The following is a 25,840-nucleotide window of genomic DNA, read 5'->3' on the forward strand; positions in this document are numbered from 1 at the left end:
AATTCAAAATTCTAGTTTCCTCTGTCTACAACTTGACCTTTACCAGATATATTCTATTGTGACTGAATTATGTCAATTCTTCCTTAATTAATATCTTTTTAATTAATTCTCTCTTTTATCACTGTTTATTTCTATCTCATGTAACTTATTCTTGCCCTACACCTAAACAATGGTTTCCTGAATTCCAACATCATTCTGCCATCTCATCCTTTCAGCTTTGGCTGTGATCACTTTCCACCACACATTTTTTCTACAGTCTAGACAAATCAGTGCATTTCTTAAAAATATGCTATTTCACTTTGTGATTTTTTTCTTACTATCTAGAATGCCTAGGGATCTATCTCTTCTTCAAGGCTCAGTTTGAATTAGGATATATCTAACTCATACTCTTCTGTAGTCCTTCCCAGACAGAATCCAACAGTCTCCTCTCTTTGTAGAATTTTATATGTGCTCTGCAATAGCACTTATTACAGCTGACTTATACCATAGAATGAATGACTTTCCTTTAGCTAAACCATGAGCTCCTTGAGGGCTGGCCTCCTTAAAAATTGAATAAAAATAATAAAAATATCAATAAATCTGTGTTGAAATCAGTATATACAGTCTGATTTATGTATGCTGAAATTAAAATCATTGAATTTTTCAAAGTCAGCTTATAAAAGTGTTTTCTACTATTTTGTTTACTCTACTGAATTTACAATTATATAGAATTGAAGCTATCCACTCTTTATAATACTTTGGTGTTTGCAAATAATCCTCAAGCAGAATGAAAGTGAACAAACTTCACATCCTTATGGCTGACTGATGATAGAGGCAAAATGCATTTCATCACAATGTAACTTTGTGCAATTCACACAAAAAATGGAAATTTCAATGATGTAAAAGGTAAGTCACCTAATAATAACATTCTGGAACCATCACTGCTCACTGCAATTAGTCATTTAGTCTTCTTTTTCTGTTGTATGCACATAGTTAGAAATATAGATATAACCTACACAATTAGATTTTCAGGAGGGCATTATAACTTAGACTTTAGTGTGAAATTTCATTTGCATGTTTAAAACGGACCTAGGTGAACTCAAGCCGTGTATAGAATGTGTGTGATGTGCCATTTAAAGATGATTCCATTCAATAGCCATAAACAGAAAATCAGCAAGAACAAAAGAAACAGAACTTACCTATTGTGCTAACTCTGGCTGAAGGGCTAGCTAACGCTGCTGGGACAGAGGCTTTGAGGGGGCCTGCCCCACTGTTTATTCTCAGAGCTGGCATATGGGGAGAGGTGGGTGATGTGGGTGATTTGCCATCAGAGGTCTTGGGTTTAGCTGATAGGTTCAGTGGCTGTGCCACTTCATCCTGCAATGATCATTAGAACATGAGCTGTGATAAGGAAAGGCTGATCAAAAATGCCTAGAAAAACACAGGTATGCAGCCTGTCATTTCCCATCAAATTACTCTACCAATCAGTGATCTTAACATTCATTCTGAACATTACAGTATTTGGTTAGCTGCCAACATAATGTCTCCTTCAACTACACATTCCAAATACCTTTCGTATAAGAGAAAATACATGTGTACCCAACTATCCACAGAAAGCAGATAATTTTTATAACCTGTAAGAAATATTCTTAAAAAGCTACTCTTGGTACTATATTCATTTGTATTGAGAGATATTACACATTAGATTTGAAATATGATGTAGGTAGGTTTTTTTTTTTTTTTAAATCTCCAAAGAAAAGGGGTTGGATCTGATGCATGTTTGTACCCTGGTGCCTAGGCAGAGCACCTGGAACACCCACAATGGAGGACCACAGATAGTTGTGTGACTCCGATCAGAACTGCTCTCCAAATTCAACACACACACAAGAAACTTTCTAACTTTCTTAGAAAATAATCCTTTCTCCCTAGGTTTTGCAGAAACACCTTTGAAGTTGATCTAAAAATGAAAATAAACATAATAACATAACCCTAATATGTACAACTTATTTATATGTCATACTGTTCTAAACACTAAACAAACACCATGTTTTCAAAATCCAGATTTGTTTTCCAGGTTTTTCTTTTAGTATACTATATGTGTCATGAAGATCATGTGATCAGTTCAGCATGGTTGATGATTTCCAGCTGTTCTATGGTTTAACAGGTCAAAACACAGTTTATACTCAATTTTAAATCGTTCTTAGGTAATTTCATACATGAGACTTATGGATACAGTATCATTAAAATTTATATCACATCATATATGAATATAAGAATGAGATAATATTAACATTATATAACTTTTTAAATTGGAAATTGAAAAGGTTACTTTATTCCTTTCCTGTGCTCTAAAATTGGAATATCATGCCACTTGTTTATATATCAATGTTTACAATATATACAATTTTACATTAATATTATTGTAGAATAAAAACTTAGTTTCCACTTAGCTATTTCATGAGTTAAGAACATAAAATATTTACCAATAACAGGATGATCTGTTGAAAGTAGAAAAATTTTTAATCAAATGGGGTAGTCATGTGACATTAAAGTGTATGTTAATTACTGTATACAAAAGTTTAATGCACAGTTTTACCAAAAGAACCACTGAAATAAATCACTTTACAAAATGGTTAAATGGTAAAATATGACATCAATTTCAAGTTATATATATATATATATATAAATATATTTTTTATATATATAAAAAAATGTATTTTTTATATATATATAAAATATATTGCCCAGGCTGGAGTGCAGTGGTGCAATCTTGGTTCATTGTGATCTCCACCTCCCAGTTCAAGTGATTCTCCTGCCTCAGCCTCCTGAGTAGCTGGGACTACAGGTGCACACCACCACATCTGGCTAATTTTTGTATTTTTAGTAGAGACGGGGTTTCACCATGTTGGCCAGGCTAGTCTCGAACTCCTGACCTCAAGTGATCTGCCTGCCTTGGCCTCCCAAAGTGCTGGGATTACAGGCGTGAGCCATGGCGCCTGGCTTCAAGTCTATATTTTTAAGTGGTTTAATATTATTAGATTATTATTTGATTCTGTGGTTATGTGCACTTAAGAATCCCATGAACAGACTAGGAAAAAAATTACTCTTGTAATACATCTTATTTCAGTTTATATTGTTTGTTTCAGTAAAATAAATTTTGAAAATTCATGAGATAATTCAAATTAGCAATCTTCTATGATGTCAGATACGTAAGAAATTAAAGATGATTATACCAAATCTATATTGATTCATAGGATCTTGACAGGAAGTAAAATAATTCCATGATTGATGCAACATATAATTTGGAGAAGTTTACTTTAGCATTTTAAAAACTACAGGGGCAATGGCCGGGTGCAGTGGCTCACACCTGTAATCCCAGGACTTTGAGAGGCCGAGGCGGGCAGATCACAAGGTCAGGAGATCGAGACTATCCTGGCCAACATGGTGAAACCTTGTCTCTACTAAAAATACAAAAAGTTAGCTGAGCATGGTAGCACGCACCTGTGGTCCCAGCTACTCAGGAGGCTGAGGCAGGAAAATCACTTGAACTGGAGAGGCTGAGGCTGCAGTGAGTGAGATCGTGCCACTGCACTGCAGCCTGGGCAATAGAGTGAGACTGTGTCAGGGAAAAAAAAAAAAAAAAAAAGCTATAGGGGCAATATTATCCCTAAATTGTTAAATCTGAAACATGGACCTGTTCAACCATAATCTCTATATATGATGTCTTATTTGGCAGCAGTATGGAAGTATTGTATCCTCACATTTTAATCTAGTATGAATGAATACTTCTCAGAATGTGGTTCACAGACTAGCACCATAAGCACACGTGGGAACTTGTTAGAAAGGCAAATTCTCTATCATAGAATCTAAGAGGATGGTTCCAACAACCTGTGTTTAACAATTATTCATTCCCAGGGGATTCTGATGTACACTTAAGCGTAAGAGCCACTGCCTCATATATTAATAATATAAAGGGAGACTATTGAAAAAGTTTTATTAGACTTTCAAATCCTTTAAAAAGCTTCTTCTGTATAAGAAGTTAACATTAAAAATATGTAATATTACCTCAGTGTTTAAAATACAATTGGGACATATCATATGCTAATAGTGGAAACATTCATACGCATAATAAATTGAATGTTACTGAGATTCCATGGGACAATAAAGATTAGAATCCAGATCTACTCTTGGTCAGTTAAGCCTAAATATCCTGACTGTCAGGGACTTTACTATTTACTACCCAGCTGTAAATATTCCAGGCTCTGTTTTCCCCTAGCAATGTGGTGCCTGTTTACTGCCTTCTGTGTGAAACTGACTTCTGACATGACACCTTTAGAACTTCTTTTTGACATCATCATAACTCTTGCAAAAGTTTCGGGAGATACTTGGATCAAAGATGGCTGTTTTACTTGAATGTGAAGAAAAGAAAAAGAAACAAAACAAAAAAGCAAAACAAAGCAAAGCAAAGAGAAGGACTGTATTCCCAGAGTTGGAACAGGGAAGACTTTTATGAGCAGAGAGGAAACACAGTGTGAGTGTATAGTGAGGGGGGAATGGTAGTATTGATGAAGATGATGTGGATGTGGGTGCTGATGGGATGAAGTTTCATATGTCTTAGCTTTAAGCACTAATAACTATTATTTGCCCATGCTGAAAGATAACTATTCAAAACATTTATTAGAGCAAGAGACCCACTGAAAACTCTTAGTATGCACCTCCATTCAAGGCAGCACAGATGTCTGAAAGCCAAAAAGTGCAAGGCCCCAAGGACATAATAGAGGTTGACAGTTCCAAAGTTGATATAAATGTCATTCAAAATTGCCCTTTCCTTCTCTTCCATTGTGTGACCAGGCTAATGGTATATTAATAAGAACTCACATTCTTGATCTTTATATTGGTAACTGTATAAATAATTTTGACCCATTATATGGTATTATTTCACAATTTTGTTCTTTTAATAATTTACTACTGAGCTGCTATACCAAATGCCTATTATTTATGAAGAATACAAAAATTACACCAGTTTCCCATTTTATATTAATTATTTTTCATTTGACTAGATGAAAATTTTAAAATCTTAACTATAAAATGGACATGGACAATTTATTTCTGGAATGCATTCTTATAATATGAATATGTGCAATAAAAGCTGAAGGTAAGACTTCTCTTTGTTTTTTACTTGTAATCTTATGTTGGAGAAATTCAAAAGCTTAACATGATTAACCCCTATTGTTACAAATAAAACACACATTTAAACATGTTAAATAAATTACTTATGAATAAAAGGATGTAATTTTCAAGGTCAAAAATAATTGAAAAAGATACTATTTCTATCAACTACACCATCAAGCAGTGAGCAAAGCAATTTCCTGTTAATTACTTGCCTAATAGTTAAATGAGGTTGCCAATTGGAACTTTTGAAAATAACATATTTCATAATTATTTCATTTATACACAAAGTAAGAGTTAAGAATTTAGTTATCTGCCTAGTAGCTCCAAACTTGTATATCATAAATATAAAGAAAGCATTTATGTTTAAGTAAATGTGTAAGTTAAACAAATTTTAACTAGTAGAAGGCTATAATTTACATTTATAGGGTTCATTATAAATATTCCAAAGAATTTATTTAAACTTCATGACTATGAAGTAATTACTAATCTTGTGGAGGACAGTAAGGCTTAGAAAGTTCTAATGAAACCCAGGTTTTTGGACTCAACATACAATACTCTTTTAATTTCTGTGACAAATTTAATCTTAAATTTAAAAGGGCGTTGATGGAATGTAACTTCTGAAATTCAGTCCTAGCTATATAATTCTGCTACACAATAACCGCATGAAAAATAACATATCTGCAATAAAATGATGTAATGCAAACATTTGCCATTTTATACATAAAAATGTTAAGGCACAAATTTACTTGTCTTGGTGACTTGTTTTGTGCTTCTCTGTCCTCTACGCTATGTAGCACTGAAAATTTCCTTTAATACTAAAGAGTGGTTTGGACTATTCTTTTAGAAAAATCTCAAGAGTTCATGTATACATGATACAAGAAAATAATATTTTATATAACCAAACACAAGTTTTAGAAGCTCACTCATGATATAACTTCTTCTAATCAATTACTAGACTAATCTTAGTTTTCTGGGATAGAAGGCAAAGTAAGTAAAATCCAAATAAACATATAGGTCTGGGATGTTCCATTTACATAATTACAGCTACGATAACTTATCTGAAAGCTAACATCTCAATACCAGTTTGTGGTCACAGTAGTAGAAATACTATAGAGGCCTTAATCACTTAATCCCAGCCAATGACAATTTGCCACACAGATGAAAATAAATTGCATAAAGAATGTGGAACAAATATGTAGCCTTACATGCACTGAGGGAATACCAATTGTCACCATAAACTTATTCCACATAAACTTAAACACTATAAAATAAATATATAAAGTTAAAATATATTTCATTTAGTTGGTTTTCAAATAATTTATTCTAGAAGAAAATATTTTACTGTCACATAATTGTATAAAAGTCATAATTTTATAATGTACAAACACCAAATGATTCAGAGAAATCAAACATAATTTAACAAACAGAAAGCATTCTTAGCAATCCTGGGGTGTTATTTCTCTCTCCCCACTCCTTAGCTTTTCAATTCTTTGTTAAGGAGTTTTAATAGAGAACTAGATAATAGCGATCCAAGCATCCTAGAGAATTCTATTTGTTTCTGTTTCTCTGTTCTTCTTCTCACAACATGGAAATATACCCACATGTAGGTTGCTAGACCACAAAATGCACTACCGAGGACATGCACATGATTAAACCCTTCAGAATTTAAATTTCATCTTTATTTACATCTTTATTCACATCTTTATTCATTCTCATTATCTAATTGATGATTTGGCTCATTCCATATCACAGGTATCTCAAAATTCCATTTCTTTAAATATTTACCTAAATTAATTATTGAAAATCAAAATTTATTTGGCAGTTAACACATGTATACCAGTCTAATGGCAACAGATAAGAACAGATACATTTATTCAATCATCCATACATTCATCCATTTATTATTTATCCAATGGTATTTCAACAATTTATTAATGGCTATTATATGCCAGGCATTAGAAACCCATAAACCAAAGGACATTTAGGCATGGAGCTTTGAGGCTTTTGTTTTACATGGTCAGTAATAAAATAAGTCCACTTACTTTTTATTTAAAACCTAGATATAGATTTAAGTGGAAGTGTGTGTGTTTAAACTTCTTTGAGAACAGTTTGTCTTTATACTCAATATAATGTTTCATTTATAAAAATACTTTGATTCTTCAACAGCCACACAATGACTGAATATATATATATATGTGTGTGTGTGTGTGTGTGTGTGTGTGTATAAATAAAATTTCAGGCTTGTTCCTCTGCATGATTTGAAAATTGTGATTGTCCCCGTGTTTATCATAAATACTCATGTGAAATAAGTAGCAGTAATAACAAATGGGGATGAGTAAAGGCATTCATGAAACATGTTGCAAAATTAATCATGTTGCCGCTATTATCGTCTCTGATGAAATAATCATATTAACCTAAGTACGGAAGTTACACGACAGCCTGAATTGCATAATGTGCGCTGTTGCCGCACCTCTCTTCCCTAGCTTGTGCACAACACTCATCCTTTCTCTTTCATTTTCTAACTCAATGCACTGCGGGAGCCCTCTTTCACCTCTCCTACCCAAATAAGGCATTTCTTTGCTACAGGTCCATAGAGGTTTACTAGAAGAAACAAAACAAGTAAACATCATGAGGATCTACAAAGAGATTGAAGTGTACCTGTCGAGCAGAACTTAAAGGAGAAAAGGTTTACGTTTATGTGCAAGAGTCAAAGTAATCTAAGACAAAAATAACTAACAATCTTGAAATTATTTTCTTAGTCCTCAAGGAATTAATAATCCTACTTACTTAGCCATCCCAACTCCTTATTTAATTAGTAGGTTCCTAAAATTCAAGTCTATCATTTTACATAGCACATAGTCTTGAAACCCCTTTTCATGAACAGATGCTTACTTTTAGACTTACAAATTGCAAAATGCCTTGTTAACCAGGCAGAAAGAGCTCCAGGAATTCTTTGATAGGTATGCTTTTGCTTTGTTAATGCTACCATTAGACTTGATGGCCATTTAAATGTAAGTCTTATTTAGCTGAGGGTAATATGTTCTAGCATCTCATTTGGCTTCCTTATTTGCCATTTTACACTTTTGCTTAATGTATACCTGCTTCTTTTAAAAGTAGATGCTAGTAGTGTGGTTGGGGACATGTGCTTCATTGTGGAAATTGTATGTTTCTTTACATTTAATTTGCTGGCCCTTAATTAATTTAAAGGTATTCAAAGAGTACTCATCATTTTATTTGCTGTTTAAAATGCCCCCTGCTCACTTTCCCTTAGTATCTTAATATTTTCCTTGTTTTCTGACTTTGTTGAATTAATGCCTCAATGCTGTAAATGATACGCGCAAGCACACACATATATTTAAAAATAAATAAAGAATAGTGTGGCTTCTAAAATATCAACTATACTTCACATTCCTTTTTTTTTTTTTTTTTTTTTTGAGATGGAGTCTCGCTCTGTCGCCGAGGCTGGAGTGCAGTGGCGCGATCTCAGCTCACCACAAGTTCCGTCTCCCGGGTTCACGCCATTCTCCTGCCTCAGCCTCCCGAGTAGAGACGGGGTTTCACTGTGTTAGCCAGGGTGGTCTCGATCTCCTGACCTCGTGATCCACCCACCTAGGCCTCCCAAAGTATTGGGATTACAGGCGTGAGCCACCGTGCCTGGCCCCACATTCACTTTTTAATTTCAAAAATTGCCTTGAATTAATCCAAATAGCGCCATACCATTCCTTTTTACATTTTCCTTCCTTCTCTTTTAATATTTATTCTCCTTTCCCTTTAAGATCTCTAATTTAGCTTTTGAATTTTTCATTTTAGATTAACTATCTAACATTACTTTTTATTTCCAAAATGTCCTAAAAATACACCATATAAATACAGTTTCCATATATTTACCAAGAAGAATGTCATATTAGAAGACATTTAACCCACAATATCACATGAAAACCCACGCATAGAAATTCCACAGAGCAAGTTTTTCTAACTATACTTGAAAAGAGGAAGAATGGGAGGAATACAAGTGTCAACAATAATGTGTGATGAAGAACAGTTATAGTTATAACATGAGCCAGTAGGAAACGTATGGTGTTTCCAATTCAACTTTGTTTAACCTCTGGTCCCCAGACAACTTCAAATTCCTAATAATAATGGTTATTTTGTCCTATAGTGTTCATTACAGCTGGATGATTGCTGTTATCTTTTAAAATGATTAACAGTTCTTCTACCAAGAGGCTAAAAGGAAGCATAGAGCAGTAAGAATTGATGTTAAATAATCACACCAGTTCCTCTTTTTAACCTCTAAATGTAAATCTCCAAAAGCTTTTAAAAATGCTTTAGAGAAATTAAGGAGTTGGTCGCTCTTGTACAAGAAAATGTAATGTGTTTTTGACACCACCTGGTAAGTCCTTAAATTTATAATTACAAAGCATTTGTCATTGTTGCTTTCTTGTTAGTTCCACTTGAAGATTTGTATACAAACATAAGCCAAGAACTACAAAACTGTTAAATGATGGAATAGATTCATTAAAAAAAAGTAAAACAGGAGCTCACAGAGCAATATAACTTTATAAAACAAAGAAATAGAAGTCATGCTGATCAAATTCTACTATCATCTCTATGTTGGAAATGGCATTTCCACCTGAACCAAAATGTACAAAATGAGCACATCAGCATCTCTACTGGAATCTACAAAAGGAATTACTATCAAAAGGAAAGCAGAACAATATAACATCATCAAAGCAAATCCGTGGTAGAAGGTTTGATCCATTGGAAGCATATAAAAGAGAAGTAAAAATACCACATGAAGGCATGGATAGCCCATTGAGGGGGGGAAAAAACTGATGAAAATATTAATGAAACACTGATGAACTTGAAACAAAACAAAATGAAACACTTTGAAGGACTCTCAGAGGGCTCCAAAATTCCTTTTCAAAATATATATCTATGGCTCTCTGAGAGATTTATGTTTTCTCAGATCTTTGAAAAGTTTGGTCTGGTTATATGCAGATAGACCATCTTTAGATAGCAACCTGGCAGAATGGGAGAAATAATAGTAAGCATCATTATGCATAAGTCATTTATTACGAGCTCCAATTAATTACATCAAAGAGACATTCCCAGTGCTCACATACATGCATGTACAGCTCCTATGGCACAAATCCCTAACAGTCTGGTGAACCCACTATAACTGACTGTTTAATGAGTAATGACAGTTACAACAATGAACTGATATAAACCATGCATTGGTTTATATTTGGGAGATGAGTGAAGGCCAAATTGTCTAAGGCACAGAACCTTGGAGAAGGACAGGTGTGTAGGGGTGTGTGTGTGTGTGTGTGTGTGTATGTGTTTAATGGATTAGACATTAGAATGAAACACGAAGCAAGAAAAGGCTAGGGAAGCCTAAGGCAGCACCCTAGTGTTATTGACTGTAACATTCATATCACTGTATTTCATTTTATTGTGTTGTTTTCTTGAATTGTTGATGGCTAAATAATCAAATTGCAAATACTTTAAGAAAACTTTCCTTTTTAAAGTGTTCTGAATATACTCTTTACACCCACATATACCTTGAATAGAAAAAAATTTACTAAATACTATTAACTACTAAATGTTTAATGGATACTGGAGATTAATGAATAACTAACTTGATAAATTCAAAGTTTTTCCTATTTTTATTATAGCATTTCAAAAGTTATTTACGTTTATGTACAATGCACATACACATCCAGCAAATGTTACTTTGACTTGTGAATAACAGAATAGGAACATATGCAATATCAAAATGGATCCCTCTATATTTAAATCTCTTGTAATGAATTCTCCTCACCACTTGAATTTCAGTTCGTCTCAGTCTTCAGAACTTTGCTCCCTTGCTTTCCTCTTAAGAGTTGAAAGTTTGATGTCCCTGGGACTCACTGCTTTCTACTCAGAGATGTCTGCTAAGAAAGCCATTGTCAGGAACTACTTAGCCACAGGCTTCCTCCTATTCATGTAACTTGAGTCTTGACTAGGTCAGTACATCCAAACTACAACTCTTTTCATTCCATTCATTACAGACAGAGAAAAAGGGGCAGTCATTGAAGACAAAAGGTAAAAAGTCCAAAAATAAGTAAAAATAAAATTTAAATGCAAAACTCACTTCTCGTACCATACTTAGCTTTAACCTAGACTGAGATCTACTCCTCAGGTTAAGAGCAGTACAGTAATAGTGATATAGGAGTTAGTAAGAAATTATTTAGGCAGTTTGTGAGGATAAAGGAGTTCTCAGTGGAATTTTCCTTTAAATAAAAAGCAGCCCCTAAAACATTTCTTAAAAAAGTAGCCTGAGAAATCAAACCGCAAGCATAGATAAGCAAGCTAGAAGCTTGCATAGGTAAATGCCTGCAGCTATGCCAGAAGCCAGGTACCTTCAACATGGAGGTATCTCCTCCCTTCTCTTTGTCCCTGTGTGAGTGTCGCGGTACTTGCCAGATAAACTCACTTTGCATAATAAAAGATTCACAGACTATGTAAATAGCACACCTGACCCCTGGTCAAAGCAATCTCCTGGGCCCTAGTAAATCAAATAGGACCTCCTCAAACCCCTCTGTAAAATGGACCACATCTCTTCCCAAACCCAGAAACCCGCTTGAGTATCCCCTTCCTCCGCAGGAAGAAGTGCTCTCACTCGTTCGTCCCCTTCCTCCGCAGGACGAAGTGCTCTCACTCTCTCTCTCCCCTTTTGCCTATTAAACTTTCCGCTCTTAAACCCACGCCGTGTGTGTGTGTGTGTGTGTGTGTGTGTGTGTGTGTGTGTGTCCGCAGTTTTGCTCTCCTTAGCACAAGATCACGAACCTTGAGTATTTCCCCAGACAACAAGGCCACTTAATTAGCAATTTTCCTTTATGAACACAAAATTAGAACAGTTGTGCCATCTACCCCTGTCTCTTCTTTTTCCCCTAAGTGGTGGGTTAATTCTTTAATTTGTGACACAAACACTATTCCCAAGAGAATGATAGGTCATGAGAGAGAAGAAATTTATACACTAGAAGATAAAACATTTTAAGGCAACGTAAGTGACTAGGAAACTTCGATAGTGAAATAAATATCATTATGATTAATCTAAAACAATGTCATGAAGGAAGAGTTTTACGGGGAAAAACATTTCTTGTATTTCATTTCATTTGGATTATTTAGATTGAATTCTTTGTTACTAAAGTGATTGACTCTTGGATTTGAATTTTGGATATCAGGTGTTTAATTTTTTTAACTTTTCATAAAGTTATCAATTCTTTATTCTGTGAATCCTTAGACCACCTTTTTTTTTTTTTTTTCTTGAAGAGTCTGAAAACTTACAAAAATATATCAAGGGCATGAGTTGTTGGAAGATTAAGTCTCAAAAATTTGCTTTCTGTATTAGATGAATTTTTACTAGAAATGACCTAAAAATTATTTTCCCCTCCTCAACATAGTCATCAAATCAATTATTTCTCATTATGATTGACTTAAAGTGTTTTTTCCTTTTTTCTTCTAATTAACCTATTAGTGAATAAATAAAAGGCACAGTATAAGTCTATTTGAATACAGGAATTATACATTATATATTTTTTACATATTTTTACCTGAGAACTTCTCCCTACACCAAAAGAAATGCTAATTTTATAATGCAATTTTGTCATGGAGAAAGCTAGTTTTTAAAGAAGAAATAAATGCTTAAAGCCCAATACACTATTTGTTACACAAACATTTTGAAGAGTAAGTTAAACATTACAAAACTATGAAAGTATGTTTAGTGGGTTTCATAACCTAAAAACTTCTAACTTTTAAAAATAATTTAAATTATTATATAGCAGTTCACTTTTCAGGGCTGATTTTCTAATACGATTTACTCCTTGACATCTAAATTTTACAAGTTACAAAACATCTCCATATATTTTATTTTATTCTTACAGCAAGAATACGAGATATCATCAACCCCACTTCACAGATAAAGAGAAGGAGGTTGAAGATATTCAAAAATTTGCTAACAGTCATACCTTTAAGAAGCCTCGGACTTGAACCCAAGTCACAGAGGTGTAAGCTTAGGCAACTTTTCAAAGCTGCTTCTCTATTATTTAAATGCCAATAGGAAAAATAATCATTAAGTAATAATTTCTTTGAAAACTTAGACTACAATCACGTAATTTCTTTTCAATTCTGAAGAATTTTTTTATACCTCATAGATAGGGGCCTTGTAATGCTCAATTTGAGTAATACTGGTCGAGACCCTCACAAAATTTTTATGACACTAAATCATGAAGTATTTTAACATAGTAGCTATAATAAATTCAAAATGTATTCAGAATCCTAAAATTTATATCAAAAGAATACATATTTCAAATAAACACCATGAACATCCTTAACACTATTATTCATATAGACCTATTTGCCTTCAACTTAATACACATGTCAATTTATATACATCCAATTCCTTTCCAGTCACTTGGAGAGGAAGTAATACTGCAAGAAATGAAGGAGAGGATGGAAAAGACCTTTAGCCCACTTACTGGCTCAGCCAAAGGCTACGAATCCATCCCAGGTTTATTTCAAATGAGTTGTGTCAAAGGTTACCCACCGGCCATTTTATAGTGATTTATAGCTGATGTCTGCAAATCTCCTTTATTTTAATGATAACCTCAATAGAGTCATTAAGGCATTCTTTGTCTTCATGGCAGTGACCAGGAGAGAACTGATGTCTTTAAAGAATTCCAAGGGGTGATGGCTATTTATACAGAATGTCAGTTAAGGCCAGTTTTTATGTTGTGCTCTGAAGACAAAATATTTTTTCTCAACATATTAAAGATGCTTTGCTTGATGATATATTCTGCCTATTGATACTATAATGTTACATTCAAGGTATGGGTCAAAGAAAATTCAAATAAAGATGAAAAGGCTTAGAACTGAGCATCAGGTAAGAGTTTGATCTTAATTATAACGATTTTGAATTTGTACTAAAGCTCTCACAGCATAATGATTCTTAAGTGTCTATACTGAGTTAAGCATGTCATGAAGCATGAGGAATTGCAAGATTGATTTATCAGATATTCATTTAAGAAACAGTCGATTAAAATAATTAATGTGTAGTGAAATTCAGCTGTAATGCTCCTTGTTTAATTTTTCACAGCCCATAACATTAAAAGAATAATACATTTAACAGTCTGAATTCCATAAAAGACTTTATATAGTAACTCTAAAGACATCATTACAGAAGAGTTTTCATCACACCTTTTAGAATGAATTAAAGAGAAAGAATGGGTATATTTGCCTTAGATTTTATCCTATTTTGAATGTTGCTTTGGTCCATTACATTGCCAGATAAAATTGATCTGTATTCTTGATTATTGTTGTATGGGATAGCGTGCGCACACACACACGTACACATATAAATATATGGTCATGTACTATATAGGAACACCAACATTTTGGTCAACCATAGACTGCTTGTATGACAGTAGTCCCACAAGATTATACTACTATATTTTTACTGTACTTTTTCTATGTTTAGATACACAAATACCATTTTGTTACACCTGCCTAAACTATTCAGTAGAGTAACATACTGTACAGGTTTGCAGCCTAGAAGCAATAGGTTGTATCATGTAACCTAAGTGTGTAGTAGTCTATACCATTCTAGGTTTGTATAAGTATATGCTATGATGTTTATGCAAAAATGAAATCACCCAATAACACGTTTCTTAGGACACATCCCCATCATTAAGTGTGTGTGACTATACATACATATAATATATCCATACATATAATATAAATGAATATGTCTTTGTGTGGGTGGGAAGTTTCTCTGCCACTTTTGAGAACTTTTTTTGGCATAAAAGAGAAGCAGAGAAAAATAACCTTACAAAATGAAAGAAAATTTGTTCCCTCCTGAAACTTTATTTGAACTATCAATTAAACAATATAAAAAAACTGGACACTATTTGTATAGGCTGGGTCCTTTATTTCAGGATCGACTTGATTCTTCAGCAGCTTGCGTAAGGGAGGTCACTCACTTAAAGATGTATTCATAGTATACTAACTAATGGAGGTAATGCATAAAACAGAATGCCAATTAATTCATTTATACATGACCTAAATAGCGCTGAGTTTCCTACAGTACACCTTTCCTAATTTCAAGATATCTACAAAAGCCAATTTCACAATCAGAACCAGGGCAAAAAGAGGTAAATGGTGAATACTTTATTCAAAGCACAGTAAGGGCTGGGAAGTAAGGCATGGTTCACTATAGATAATATCTCCCCAGTGATCAAAGGCTCATATTTCCTAAATCCAGTATATTTTACCTAGACTGACAAGTTAAATAAGAACAAATCTTACTTTTAAATTGCATAATCTTTTTGTATAGATAACATTGTTTCATTTCTCTTAGGTACAATCTTATTCTACTCATACTGCATTATCTTCCAATGATCCAAACCATTGACCTTTGATAATTTATTTATTCTTCTAAAAGAAGTAGAGCATTAATTACATGCCAAGTATTGTGCTTGGTGCTAAGGATGATTAAGCTATAATCCCTACCCTCATGGGACTCAGGATCAAACAAGGGAAGACAAGTACAATGAAGTATTATAAGGGTGCTTTGATAGTATTCAAGGAGTATGTGTTTGTGCACTGGGGTGACATGCGATGTAATAGCCAATTCTATTTAGAATTCTATATAGAAATGATGGTTTAAATGGATATTATGTTACTAGTGGTGCTAAAAAAGAGAGAAAAGTAAAATGAACAGGGCAGAAACAACCCAGAGAAGTCCAGTGTCACAAACATAGGCAAAAAGAAGTGAAATCGCATGATACCTGAGAAAGTGATTTCGTTTGAAGTATACATTTCTGGAACTGGGAAAAAGGCAGAAGTATTAATTAGCCTAGTGAGGTAGGTGGGGCTAGATTGCAGAATGCCATGGTAAGGAGGTTAGACTTCATTTGTTACACACTTGTATCTTTACATTTTCATTCTTCTTAAATTCACTCACCAAGTTCTACAGATGTATTACACTCAACCTTGTTTCTTTCTCCAAAATTCAGGTAAAATCCAACCTTTTATTCGTTCATAACTATGTGTCCTTGCACAGACTGTTTTCATTTTACTTCAAAAACCTTCTAACTGTCACATCTTCTGGAACCCTTTTCCTTATTCTCCTATTTCTCCCCAGGTTATGTTACCAACTTTCTTCCTTACCTCCATATTATTCTTTGATTAGCACTTCGCCTACAGTATTTTAATTGTTGGCTTACTTGTTTGTTTTCCCCATTACATTGTACTGTGTGTTAATTGCTGTTCTTTTTTTATTCAACCAAAGTGTCCAGTATATTAGAGGTGCTCAAAAGGTTTACTGAAGAATCCTTTATAGAAGTTGTTTTGACATTTCTAAAAGTAATTCTAGAAACCTCATCTATGAATAACAGTCATTACATGATTTTTAAAAATTTATATAAACAACATATTGCTTTGTTTCAAGCAAAATGTAAAGTCTCTTGCTTGGAACAGATCAACAACATGTCTCTTTCCCACAGAAAACATTCTCATCTCTCCTTACCCAATAGAAGATAACTCATTTATGACAAGTTATATTTTATTAACTATCTATTCTAAGTGGATCTTGTTTTTTAAAGCAGGACTCAAATATATTTTGAAAAAACATATTTTTAAAAATCATATTTCTTTTTGTCTTACTAAATTCTCAATGTCTTATTTTATATGCCCATATTCTAAAAAAATATAGCTATACAAAAGTTCAAAGTTCACCTTAACAATAGCTAGAAAGCAATTACTGCAGTTAAAAAAAACTTTATACAGACACATTCTCTTAGATTGTGTTGTATTCATAAGCATAATTTTGCAAAGATTGAAACAGTGAAAACTATATTACAAACTGTGATAACTAGGGTTCAATTCATATTAAGATTTATTCTTATAACATAAACATTAATCAAGTGTACATTTGTTAAGAGCCTATTAGGGGCCAGCTATTTAAATTTCAATAGACAGAAGACATGTTTCTAATGTGATCCATCCTATAGATTTGATATCTCCTTCACTTATTTTGTTGTAACTCCATCAATTATAGTCCCAGATAAAACAGATCAGAATTCTAGTTCGGTGTAACTTAATGAATGCTAATAGAAAAAGATAAGCAAAACCAAAACAAACACAAATTACCTAGAGGTTCTTTTAAAATGGGACCAGAATCATCATTTTTTTAGATAAATCACAGAACTATTTGCATGAAAACTGGCACTAAAAATTCCATCATTTGACCCAAAATTCTTGTCTTGCCCTGTATTCATGTAGGGTTGACCTGAATATTGAGCTCCCACTGATTTAAAATGAAACTTTGATCCTCAGAAGAGTTGCATAGAGAAGTATAGAAAACACAAATCTGTACCTATTTAAAGACATTCCTGTTGCTGTCATAATGCTTCTTAAAACATACTTCACAACAGTATTTTCTTTCTTATGTTATTTTAAGTGCTACTGGAAATACCACAAGAGAAGAATTTTTGTAGTATTTCATCCTTTCTATTTCTGGTCTTTATTTTTCTCTTATTTATGAAATATCTACACTGCCAAAAGTTATTAAAATTGTAAAGCAAATCATAACAGCTCAAATTATACAATAAAGTACAAAAAAATAAGATTACTTGGTTTTTAAAAGGTCCAATTTAAATGAAAGTCTCCCACAGAATCCCAATGCTGGAAATTGGCCTTGCAAAGAACTATAACAGAGCTTTAAGAAAATATAATTTGTGGTTTCATGAAAATGTGAGGTTATTAGACTTTTTTGGTATTGGGCAAAAATGTGAGAGAAAAAATATTTTTATCTATTTGAGTATACATTGTTTCTTTCATATTGTTCTAAGACTGGAAAAATGGAAATTCTCTTTATTTTCTATAAATTTAGAGGTCTGATCCTCATCTTTTAAAAAACCCAAATCATAAAATATATTTCTTAAACTGTTGGCTTCTGAAAGTGTCACCCAATGGAATCAGCTAGTTCACATTTGAAAATGCAACTGCTAAAAGCTGTGGGATATTGCAATTTAAGTCCTGCAGCTCACAAGGCGAAGTGTGTAATTATAAGAAGCATCAAAAGATACTATCTACAAGGAGATTCAGGACTAGAAAAGGAGCACGTTCTTCCCATTACAACCTGGTATATGACTCAGGTTTACAGAAATTCCTACCTATTCTTAATATCTAGAAACTTCTATTTTTCAAGCAGCAGTCTGACAATCAGTTTCTTAGCAATATTCAATAATTCTGAACCATTGAGAGTACCTGTTTCAAATTTAATATTTATAAGTTGAAGATTTCAATGAGCAAAATTTTTATTTCAGTATAGACAAAATTTTAAATATATATTCAATTTAAATAAGAGATATAAAATTACTCTGCGCTGGCCGTGGTGGCTCATGTCTGTAACCCCAGCACTTTGGGAGGCCGAGGTGGGTGGATCACCTGAGGTCAGGAGTTGGAGACCAGCCTGACCAACATGGTGAAACCCCATCTCTACTAAAAATACAAAAATTAGCTGGGTGTGCTGGCAGGCGCCTGTAGTCCCAGCTACTCGGGAAGCTGAGACAGGAGAATTGTTTGAACCTAGGAGGCAGAGGTTGAAGTGAGCCGAGGTTGAGCCACTGAACTCCAGCCTGGGCGACAGAGCTAGACTCCATCTCAAAAAAAAAAAAAAAAAAAAAAAAAAAAAAATTGCTCTGTTTCCTTTAAAAATAGTTTTTCTAAATTTCAAATAGGTAGTCCGTGTTTCTTTCTTTCTTTTTTTTTTTTTTTTGAGACGGAGTCTCGCTCTGTCGCCCAGACTGGAGTGCAGTGGCCGAATCTCAGCTCACTGCAAGCTCCGCCTCCCAGGTTCACGCCATTCTCCTGCCTCAGCCTCCTGAGTAGCTGGGACTACAGGCGCCCGCCACCTCGCCCGGCTAGTTTTTTGTATTTTTTAGTGGAGACGGGGTTTCACCATGTTAGCCCATGTTGGGATGGTCTCGATCTCCTGACCTCGTGATCCGCCCGTCTCGGCCTCCCAAAGTGCTGGGATTACAGGCTTGAGCCACCGCGCCCGGCCGTCCATGTTTCTTATGTTCTCCAACTTTACAATACATAAGACAAGGAATATGTGTGCCTACAAATTCCTCTGATCATATTACACAGACTCTAAACAATTCACTTAATGTAAATTATACCACTGCATCTGCTGAAGACTTTCCCCCCCACATTTAATACTAATCAAGTCATACCATTTCTGGTCTTTGTTTTAAAAACCCTAATTAAGAATGACTGGGTTCTTCAGCTGATTATTAGCAGTAATGAGAAACCACACGAATAATGATGGAGAACCTCATTTTCTTATAATATTTTGGACATGCTCTGGAATCAAATAATCTCTATTGCTCCTTCCATTAATTTTGTGCAATTAATGCCACTACCATATTGTATGTATATTACTGAATGTGAAAACAGGTAAAACTAAAAAGAATCTCATTTTATGAAATACAATGCAATAAAACTGACGTATTAGATCTTTGCATATAAACTCATCTATTTCACTAATATACATTGAATATTAAGTGCTTTAAGAAAGCACATGTTTAAATAAATGATACAATGATTTTTTTTTTTTTTTTTTTTGTTACCAAGAAAATAACATTATTTAAAGAAATTTATAAAACCTTTACAGAAGTTTTTGGTGTTTTTCTTTGTTAAGCAGGTGGCATTACATGCTTGTATGACAGGAGGTGTGACTTTTAAAAAGCATATACTAACTGGAAAGAGGTAGAGAAGAAGGAAGAGAAAAAAGGAGAGAGAGAGAGAGAAGTGGGATTTAAAAATATATGAAAGCAACCATACTAATCAGAAATTTGGGTGTTTTTTCTTATGTGACTTGTTTACCTACTTAAAAGACATTATGTAAAACAAGAGCTCCAAAACTCTTATGAACACTAGTATATAGCAATTATAGTTTTTTAAGGTGACTATTTTAAAATCAATACTCATGTAATAGTGTTAGTGCCAAAATATCATCTAAAAAGTTGACTTTGTAATTTGCTTCACATAGGTGGTGACAGGTACTATCAATGCTATGTGTTTTCCTATATTGCCAGTGAAAACTCGCTGATGAAATGAATCTGGAAAAAAAACAAAATAAAACAGGAAATATTCTGGGTTGAATCTACACTCCTGGTCCATACTTACTGCCCTTCTTAAATTATATCTGATTGTCTCTATCTACATTCTTCTTCATATCCCTCACTTTATACACTCTGCTACATGAGCACATATATCTGTCTACACCGTTGACCACTATCCTCAGGTCCTAGGACTCCAACACCTCACAGGCAATTAACAAATATTTGTGGAATTATGTCTCTCCAACAACAACATCCAGGATATGTCATTAGGGCTCAAATTCCAGTATGTTTCTAAGGAAGTGCTGTAGAAGTGCTTAAAATATTAATTAATTAATTGGCACAGGAGAAAAAAGAATTCCTTTGCTATAAAGACACAATACCTGAGAGGAAGACAATGAGTACATAATAACAACAGCTTGATAAGTAATGTGACAGATAGAAAATATATCATTAATCTTTAAAAATGAATATATTTAGAATATAATTCAAAGTCCTGAACATGAAAAAATCCTATAGGATCTGGTCTTTCTCATTTCCCAACCTGACTCCTTATCATTCTCCTTCATGTTCACTGCACTTTAGCTACCCCAGCCTTTTTTCTGAACCTTGAATTCACCAGCCTCATCCACATATCAGTCTTTGCAATTACTTTCCCTCCTGTTTAGAACAACCTTTCCTTAGACCTTTACAGGTGTCCTCCTTTTCATGATTTCAGAGAGGGCTTCCCTTAAAGCTCTCTCCAAGAAGATTCCCTTCTTGTCCCCAGCACACTATCTTTGACCATGTTTTAATTTTTTCATAGCACTTACCATGCATAAAATTATCTATGTGTTTAATTGCTCATAGTTTGCTTCTCCCCATTACTACTGTGAAATTTTAAGAGAATTACTGTTTTGTTTACAGCTATAGTTCTACTGGCTTGAACTAAACTTGATACATGATAGAAATAATATTTGTTGAATCAGTGAATGGTAGACGTAAACATAGGGTGCTACAGAACACTAAAAAGGGACCATCCTTTTAAGAATGAAAAACAGCAGAGCTAGGAAATATAAATCAACTCTGTATGATATTGTTTGGGCTCCTGATTAAACCACACATGAAATTAGAACTTAAAAAAAGACATTGTGGACCGGGCACGGGCCAGCGCTTTGGGAGGCCGAGACTGGCAGATCACGAGGTGAGGAGATCGAGACCATCCTGGCTAACATGGTGAAACTCCGTCTCTACTAAAAATACAAAAAAGTTAGCTGGCGTGGTGTCACCTGTAGTCCCAGCTACTCGGGAGGCTAAGGCAGGAGAATGGCGTGAACCTGGGAGGCGGAGTTTGCAGTAAGGCCAGATTGTGCCACTGCACTCTAGCCTGGGCGACAGAGTGACTCTATCTCAAAAAAAAAAAAAAAAAAAAAAAATTGTGACCAAATATACTTCCATTTTCTGTCACTTGCAACCGAAAGAGAACGACTAATGTAATTGTTGTTCAGTGACACCAAAAGAAAAAGTCCTGGAAAGATGCTTTCAGTTCTCTTTAAATAAGAACATTGTGATATTAAGGCTTATTCTGAAATACTACCTGTTGGGTACAAAGTACACTATTCCAGTTATGAGTCCACTAAAAGCCTAGGCCTCACCACTAAGCGATATATCCTTGTAACACAACTGTACTTGTACTCCTAAATCCATAAAAATGAAGAAAATAACAAAAAAGACTTTTTCTGAATAAGACAATGCTATCTCATTAACTGGTGGACTCCTTGACATTGTGAGACTCTAGGCAGAAGCAAAGTGACCTTGAGACTGGGTTATTGTGTCTTGGACTGAATACCTTCTGAACTTCCTTCTGACTGAACCTTCCATACTTCTATAAATAAAATATCTTATACATTTTATCAAATAAATACAACTTTTGAGTACTTTGGGTTTTTAACTTGTCTTCAGTTTAGAATGTTTCATATCTATTTTCCAACCCTCACGTCTACCTGTTTAGTTTGTATATTGTTTTCTTTCTGCTCTCCATTTTGTAATGTTTAAAAATATTAATAGTATTCTTTATTTTCTCTAGTGGAAAATCTAGATACAATCTATTGAATAATTTTGCCTATATACTATTTTCCATCAACCTAAATAAGACATCAGTAATTGTTGTCATTTTACAAACAAATTTATACTTTGAGGCATCTCTGTAAGAGAGACCGCTAAAATTCTTCTTCTTTTATGAATAAGAATGTGTAAGTGACATATATTTAATAAAGAGAAAGAACTAACTCTGACATTAAGAATAGTCCTCCTTAGTTTCACATATCAAGTCTCAAATCAAACAGTTCCAGTACAGGTGATGGCTAAAGTGATAAAAAGGAGTTGATTATCGACAGCTCCAAAAGAGGCCATGATCAATAATTTAGCATAAAAAATAAAAGATTTCAACTGTTTTAAAGTATGCTTTAGGAAGTCAAAATTATAAATGATTCCCCCCAAAAAAGAGTAACTACAGAAATGTACTTTTGCTTTCTCAGTCTCTGACACAATAATGACTTAGCATTTTCAGCTATGATATTCATTGAGGTTTTATTAGATACTCCTATATCCAGACATCCTTTATTGTTCTGTTTTTATTTCCCTAAATGACTTAGGTTTTAACTACCTGCTGTTTTTGATTACAATGCTTCAAACACACAGATTTTTAGATGGTGAATCTACTTTGGGTTGTACCTATTTTAGAGTGCAAGTTTCCCTTAAAAAATCTGATTCTGTGGATATTCCTTAGTCTGCACATGTTCCACATCCTCTTCTTTGCCCATGGTTTGCATTCTTAAAAAGCTTTGACATGGCTCATCATGCTGTGTGCATGAGACATGGTTCTGTCAAAACAAAATCAGTATACTGGGATACACAGCCCAGGCTGGGAAAATTCAAAGGACATTACCTAAATCATTCTGCATATTTGTTTTTTTCATTTAATGCTGAGATTACAACTAGCCTCTTCTATAATTTTTATTGTTTTTATGGTAAAAATGTGACCAATCCTCAACTTTCTGCATCATAAGAATATATCGCCTAATGATCTGGACATTTAATACCACAGAGCTCAGAAAAGCCTCTGTTTAAGTACCTAGCCGTTTGAGATTTCCATCAACTGAATAAAGATGAAAAGGAAAGAAGGAGGCTCATCACAGGGGTCCTGTTGATAACATTTCATTTAACTTATTTCCATGTAGCAACACAGAATCACAAAAAGAAAACTACTTCATTTAAAATGACAGGGCGACTATGTTACATCCACTGTAAATAAGTCCCACCCAGGAAGTGATGATAATGATAACGGGTGGCATTTGCAGTTTATGGAGGGATTCTTCTTAGATGAAATTCACCTCTTGAGTATATGACACATCCATATCACATCTCAAAGGCTAACAAAATAGCTATTTCACAGATACTGAAATAAAGGAGAGAAAGGGGTTTTCAACAGCTATGTAACAAAGCATACAGAATAATTTATTAAGCAGATTCTGGCATTTAAGTGATATGCCAGACACTGTTAAGACTAGAAAATGGTCAATTTAAACGCTGTTATAATTAGCTGAGGCAAATACCCCTTTCTGTCCTGAACTCGTGAGAGAAATGGAATCTACAAAAGTACCAGGCCCACCGGTTTCAGGATGGATCAGTGATTTGATGCTGATATATAGAGATAAATGGCGGCTCCTCTTTTATCAATACTATTTCAGCACTGTGAATTACTTAGAAATACTACATTCACAGACCAGTTTTAGCCCTGTGCAGTAAGTCATGATTTGAGATTTTGACCTTAAGAGCTCTCAGAGTAAGTCAAATAGTAGTATTCTAAAACTTTTACATATTGGAAATAACACCCCTAGAAACTACCACTCAAAATTTCACATGGTCAGATGAAATATGAAAACTATTAAATGAGGTTATAGTTACATAGAGCAGTGCTTTTTGAACTTTTCACCATGGAAATATTCCTGTGGAGGCCTTAGCACTTCCTAGTCCATTTCAAACTCATGAAGTCTCTTTGTTGTCTTTGCTTTATCTTTATTTTTATTTTTTTATTTTTTGAGACGGAGTCTCGCGCTCTCGCCCAGGCTGGAGTGTAGTGGCGCGATCTCGGCTCACTGCAAGCTCCGCCTTCCGGGTTCACGCCATTCTCCTGCCTCAGCCTCCCGAGTAGCTGGGACTACAGGCGCCCACCACCATGCCCGGCTAATTTTTTGGTATTTGTTCGTAGAGATGGGGTTTCACCATGTTAGCCAGGATGGTCTGGATCTCCTGACCTCGTGATCCACCCGCCTCGGCCTCCCAGAGTGCTGGGATTACAGGCATGAGCCACCGCGCCGGGCCACTCTTGTGCTTTATCTTCAACAGATGTTTTTTTGGTCACAATATTAAAAATAATGTTTTATACTTTGTGTTAGTGGTAGGTAGACTTGGTTGTGATTACGCTGTATGTGTGCTTTGTATTCTGCTTTTTCCCCACTTGGTATTATAAAACACTGTCTCCAATTACCAAAAATGCTTTCATTTCCCAAATCTCCTGTGAGAACTAATCCTCAATCAAGACGAATCTTGATTATCCTCTGATTTCTCATACTGCTAGCATATTGCTAAGTAATCTTGTGTATATGTGTACCACAAATGGTGACTCATAGTATTAAACTACAAAATTCTACCATGCAGATCAGTGTGTATTGATATAATGTTTACTTGATAGCATGAAACTATGTGATTGGTACCATTTCAGCAAAAAAATGGGTTCCCTAATAGGAGTCATCGGCACTGCTGATATTACTAACACAAACAGGTGGTACCACATCAGGCAAAATCTTTACTATGCCTTTGAAAGAGGATCAGATAACAATAAAGTTCCAGTTCTTGCTTCTGAATTTGAAGCAATATTATAAGGACAGTGCAGCTCAAAAAATCTGGTTGTGTCTGGTCAGCTGGTTAGGGCCATTTCTGGCTTGTCGGCAAAACATTTCTTTTCCTTGTCATACTCCCAGGTGCTACTGCTGAGCAAATGGGAACATCACTGTCAGAAGTATTCGAAAAGAACAAAAAAATTGATTAGGACAATCTGTGTGCTCTTGCCATTGATAGAAACACAACTGTGACTTGGGGTATGACTAGGGTCATGGTAAGGTTAAAAGAAAAGCACCCAGGAATTCTCTCTTGTCATCGGCTTTTTAAACTGACTGTTCTTGGCTGCTGCCGGCAATATGTAAGTTTCCATCAAATACCAAGGGAGGTTTAATAGTATTTACAAGTTGCTCTTAGGATTTTCCCAAGAGGTTGCTACTTTTACAATGGCAGAACACTTACAATGTGAAGTCTGGATTTTAGCACACCAAGTCTTAACATTTGAAGACTTCTTGATAACATAGAACTATAAGCCTATTCATAACTAACAATTATTATGAGCTGTGTGTGAAACTGAGTCTAAATACTCTTCCTCCTAAAGTAACTGTTTTAAGTCTGATACTGATTCCATTAAATTTAAAAGA

General features: G+C 34.4%; 1 protein-coding gene across 28 annotated transcripts in view; it reads right to left on the minus strand.

Moving 5' to 3' along the window:
• The window catches only part of SOX5 (SRY-box transcription factor 5), a 1,030,085-nt gene that overhangs the window by 40,597 nt on the left and 963,648 nt on the right, over nucleotides 1-25,840 (minus strand). For all 28 annotated transcript variants that reach the window (XM_077953163.1, XM_077953155.1, XM_028829333.2 and 25 more), the window contains one exon: nucleotides 1,179-1,356. In XM_077953163.1, the coding sequence (XP_077809289.1) occupies nucleotides 1,179-1,356 (178 nt within the window). The remainder of the gene's footprint in view (nucleotides 1-1,178; nucleotides 1,357-25,840) is intronic.

This window comes from Macaca mulatta, chromosome 11 (assembly GCF_049350105.2).
Source record: "Macaca mulatta isolate MMU2019108-1 chromosome 11, T2T-MMU8v2.0, whole genome shotgun sequence".
NCBI lineage: Eukaryota > Metazoa > Chordata > Mammalia > Primates > Cercopithecidae > Macaca > Macaca mulatta.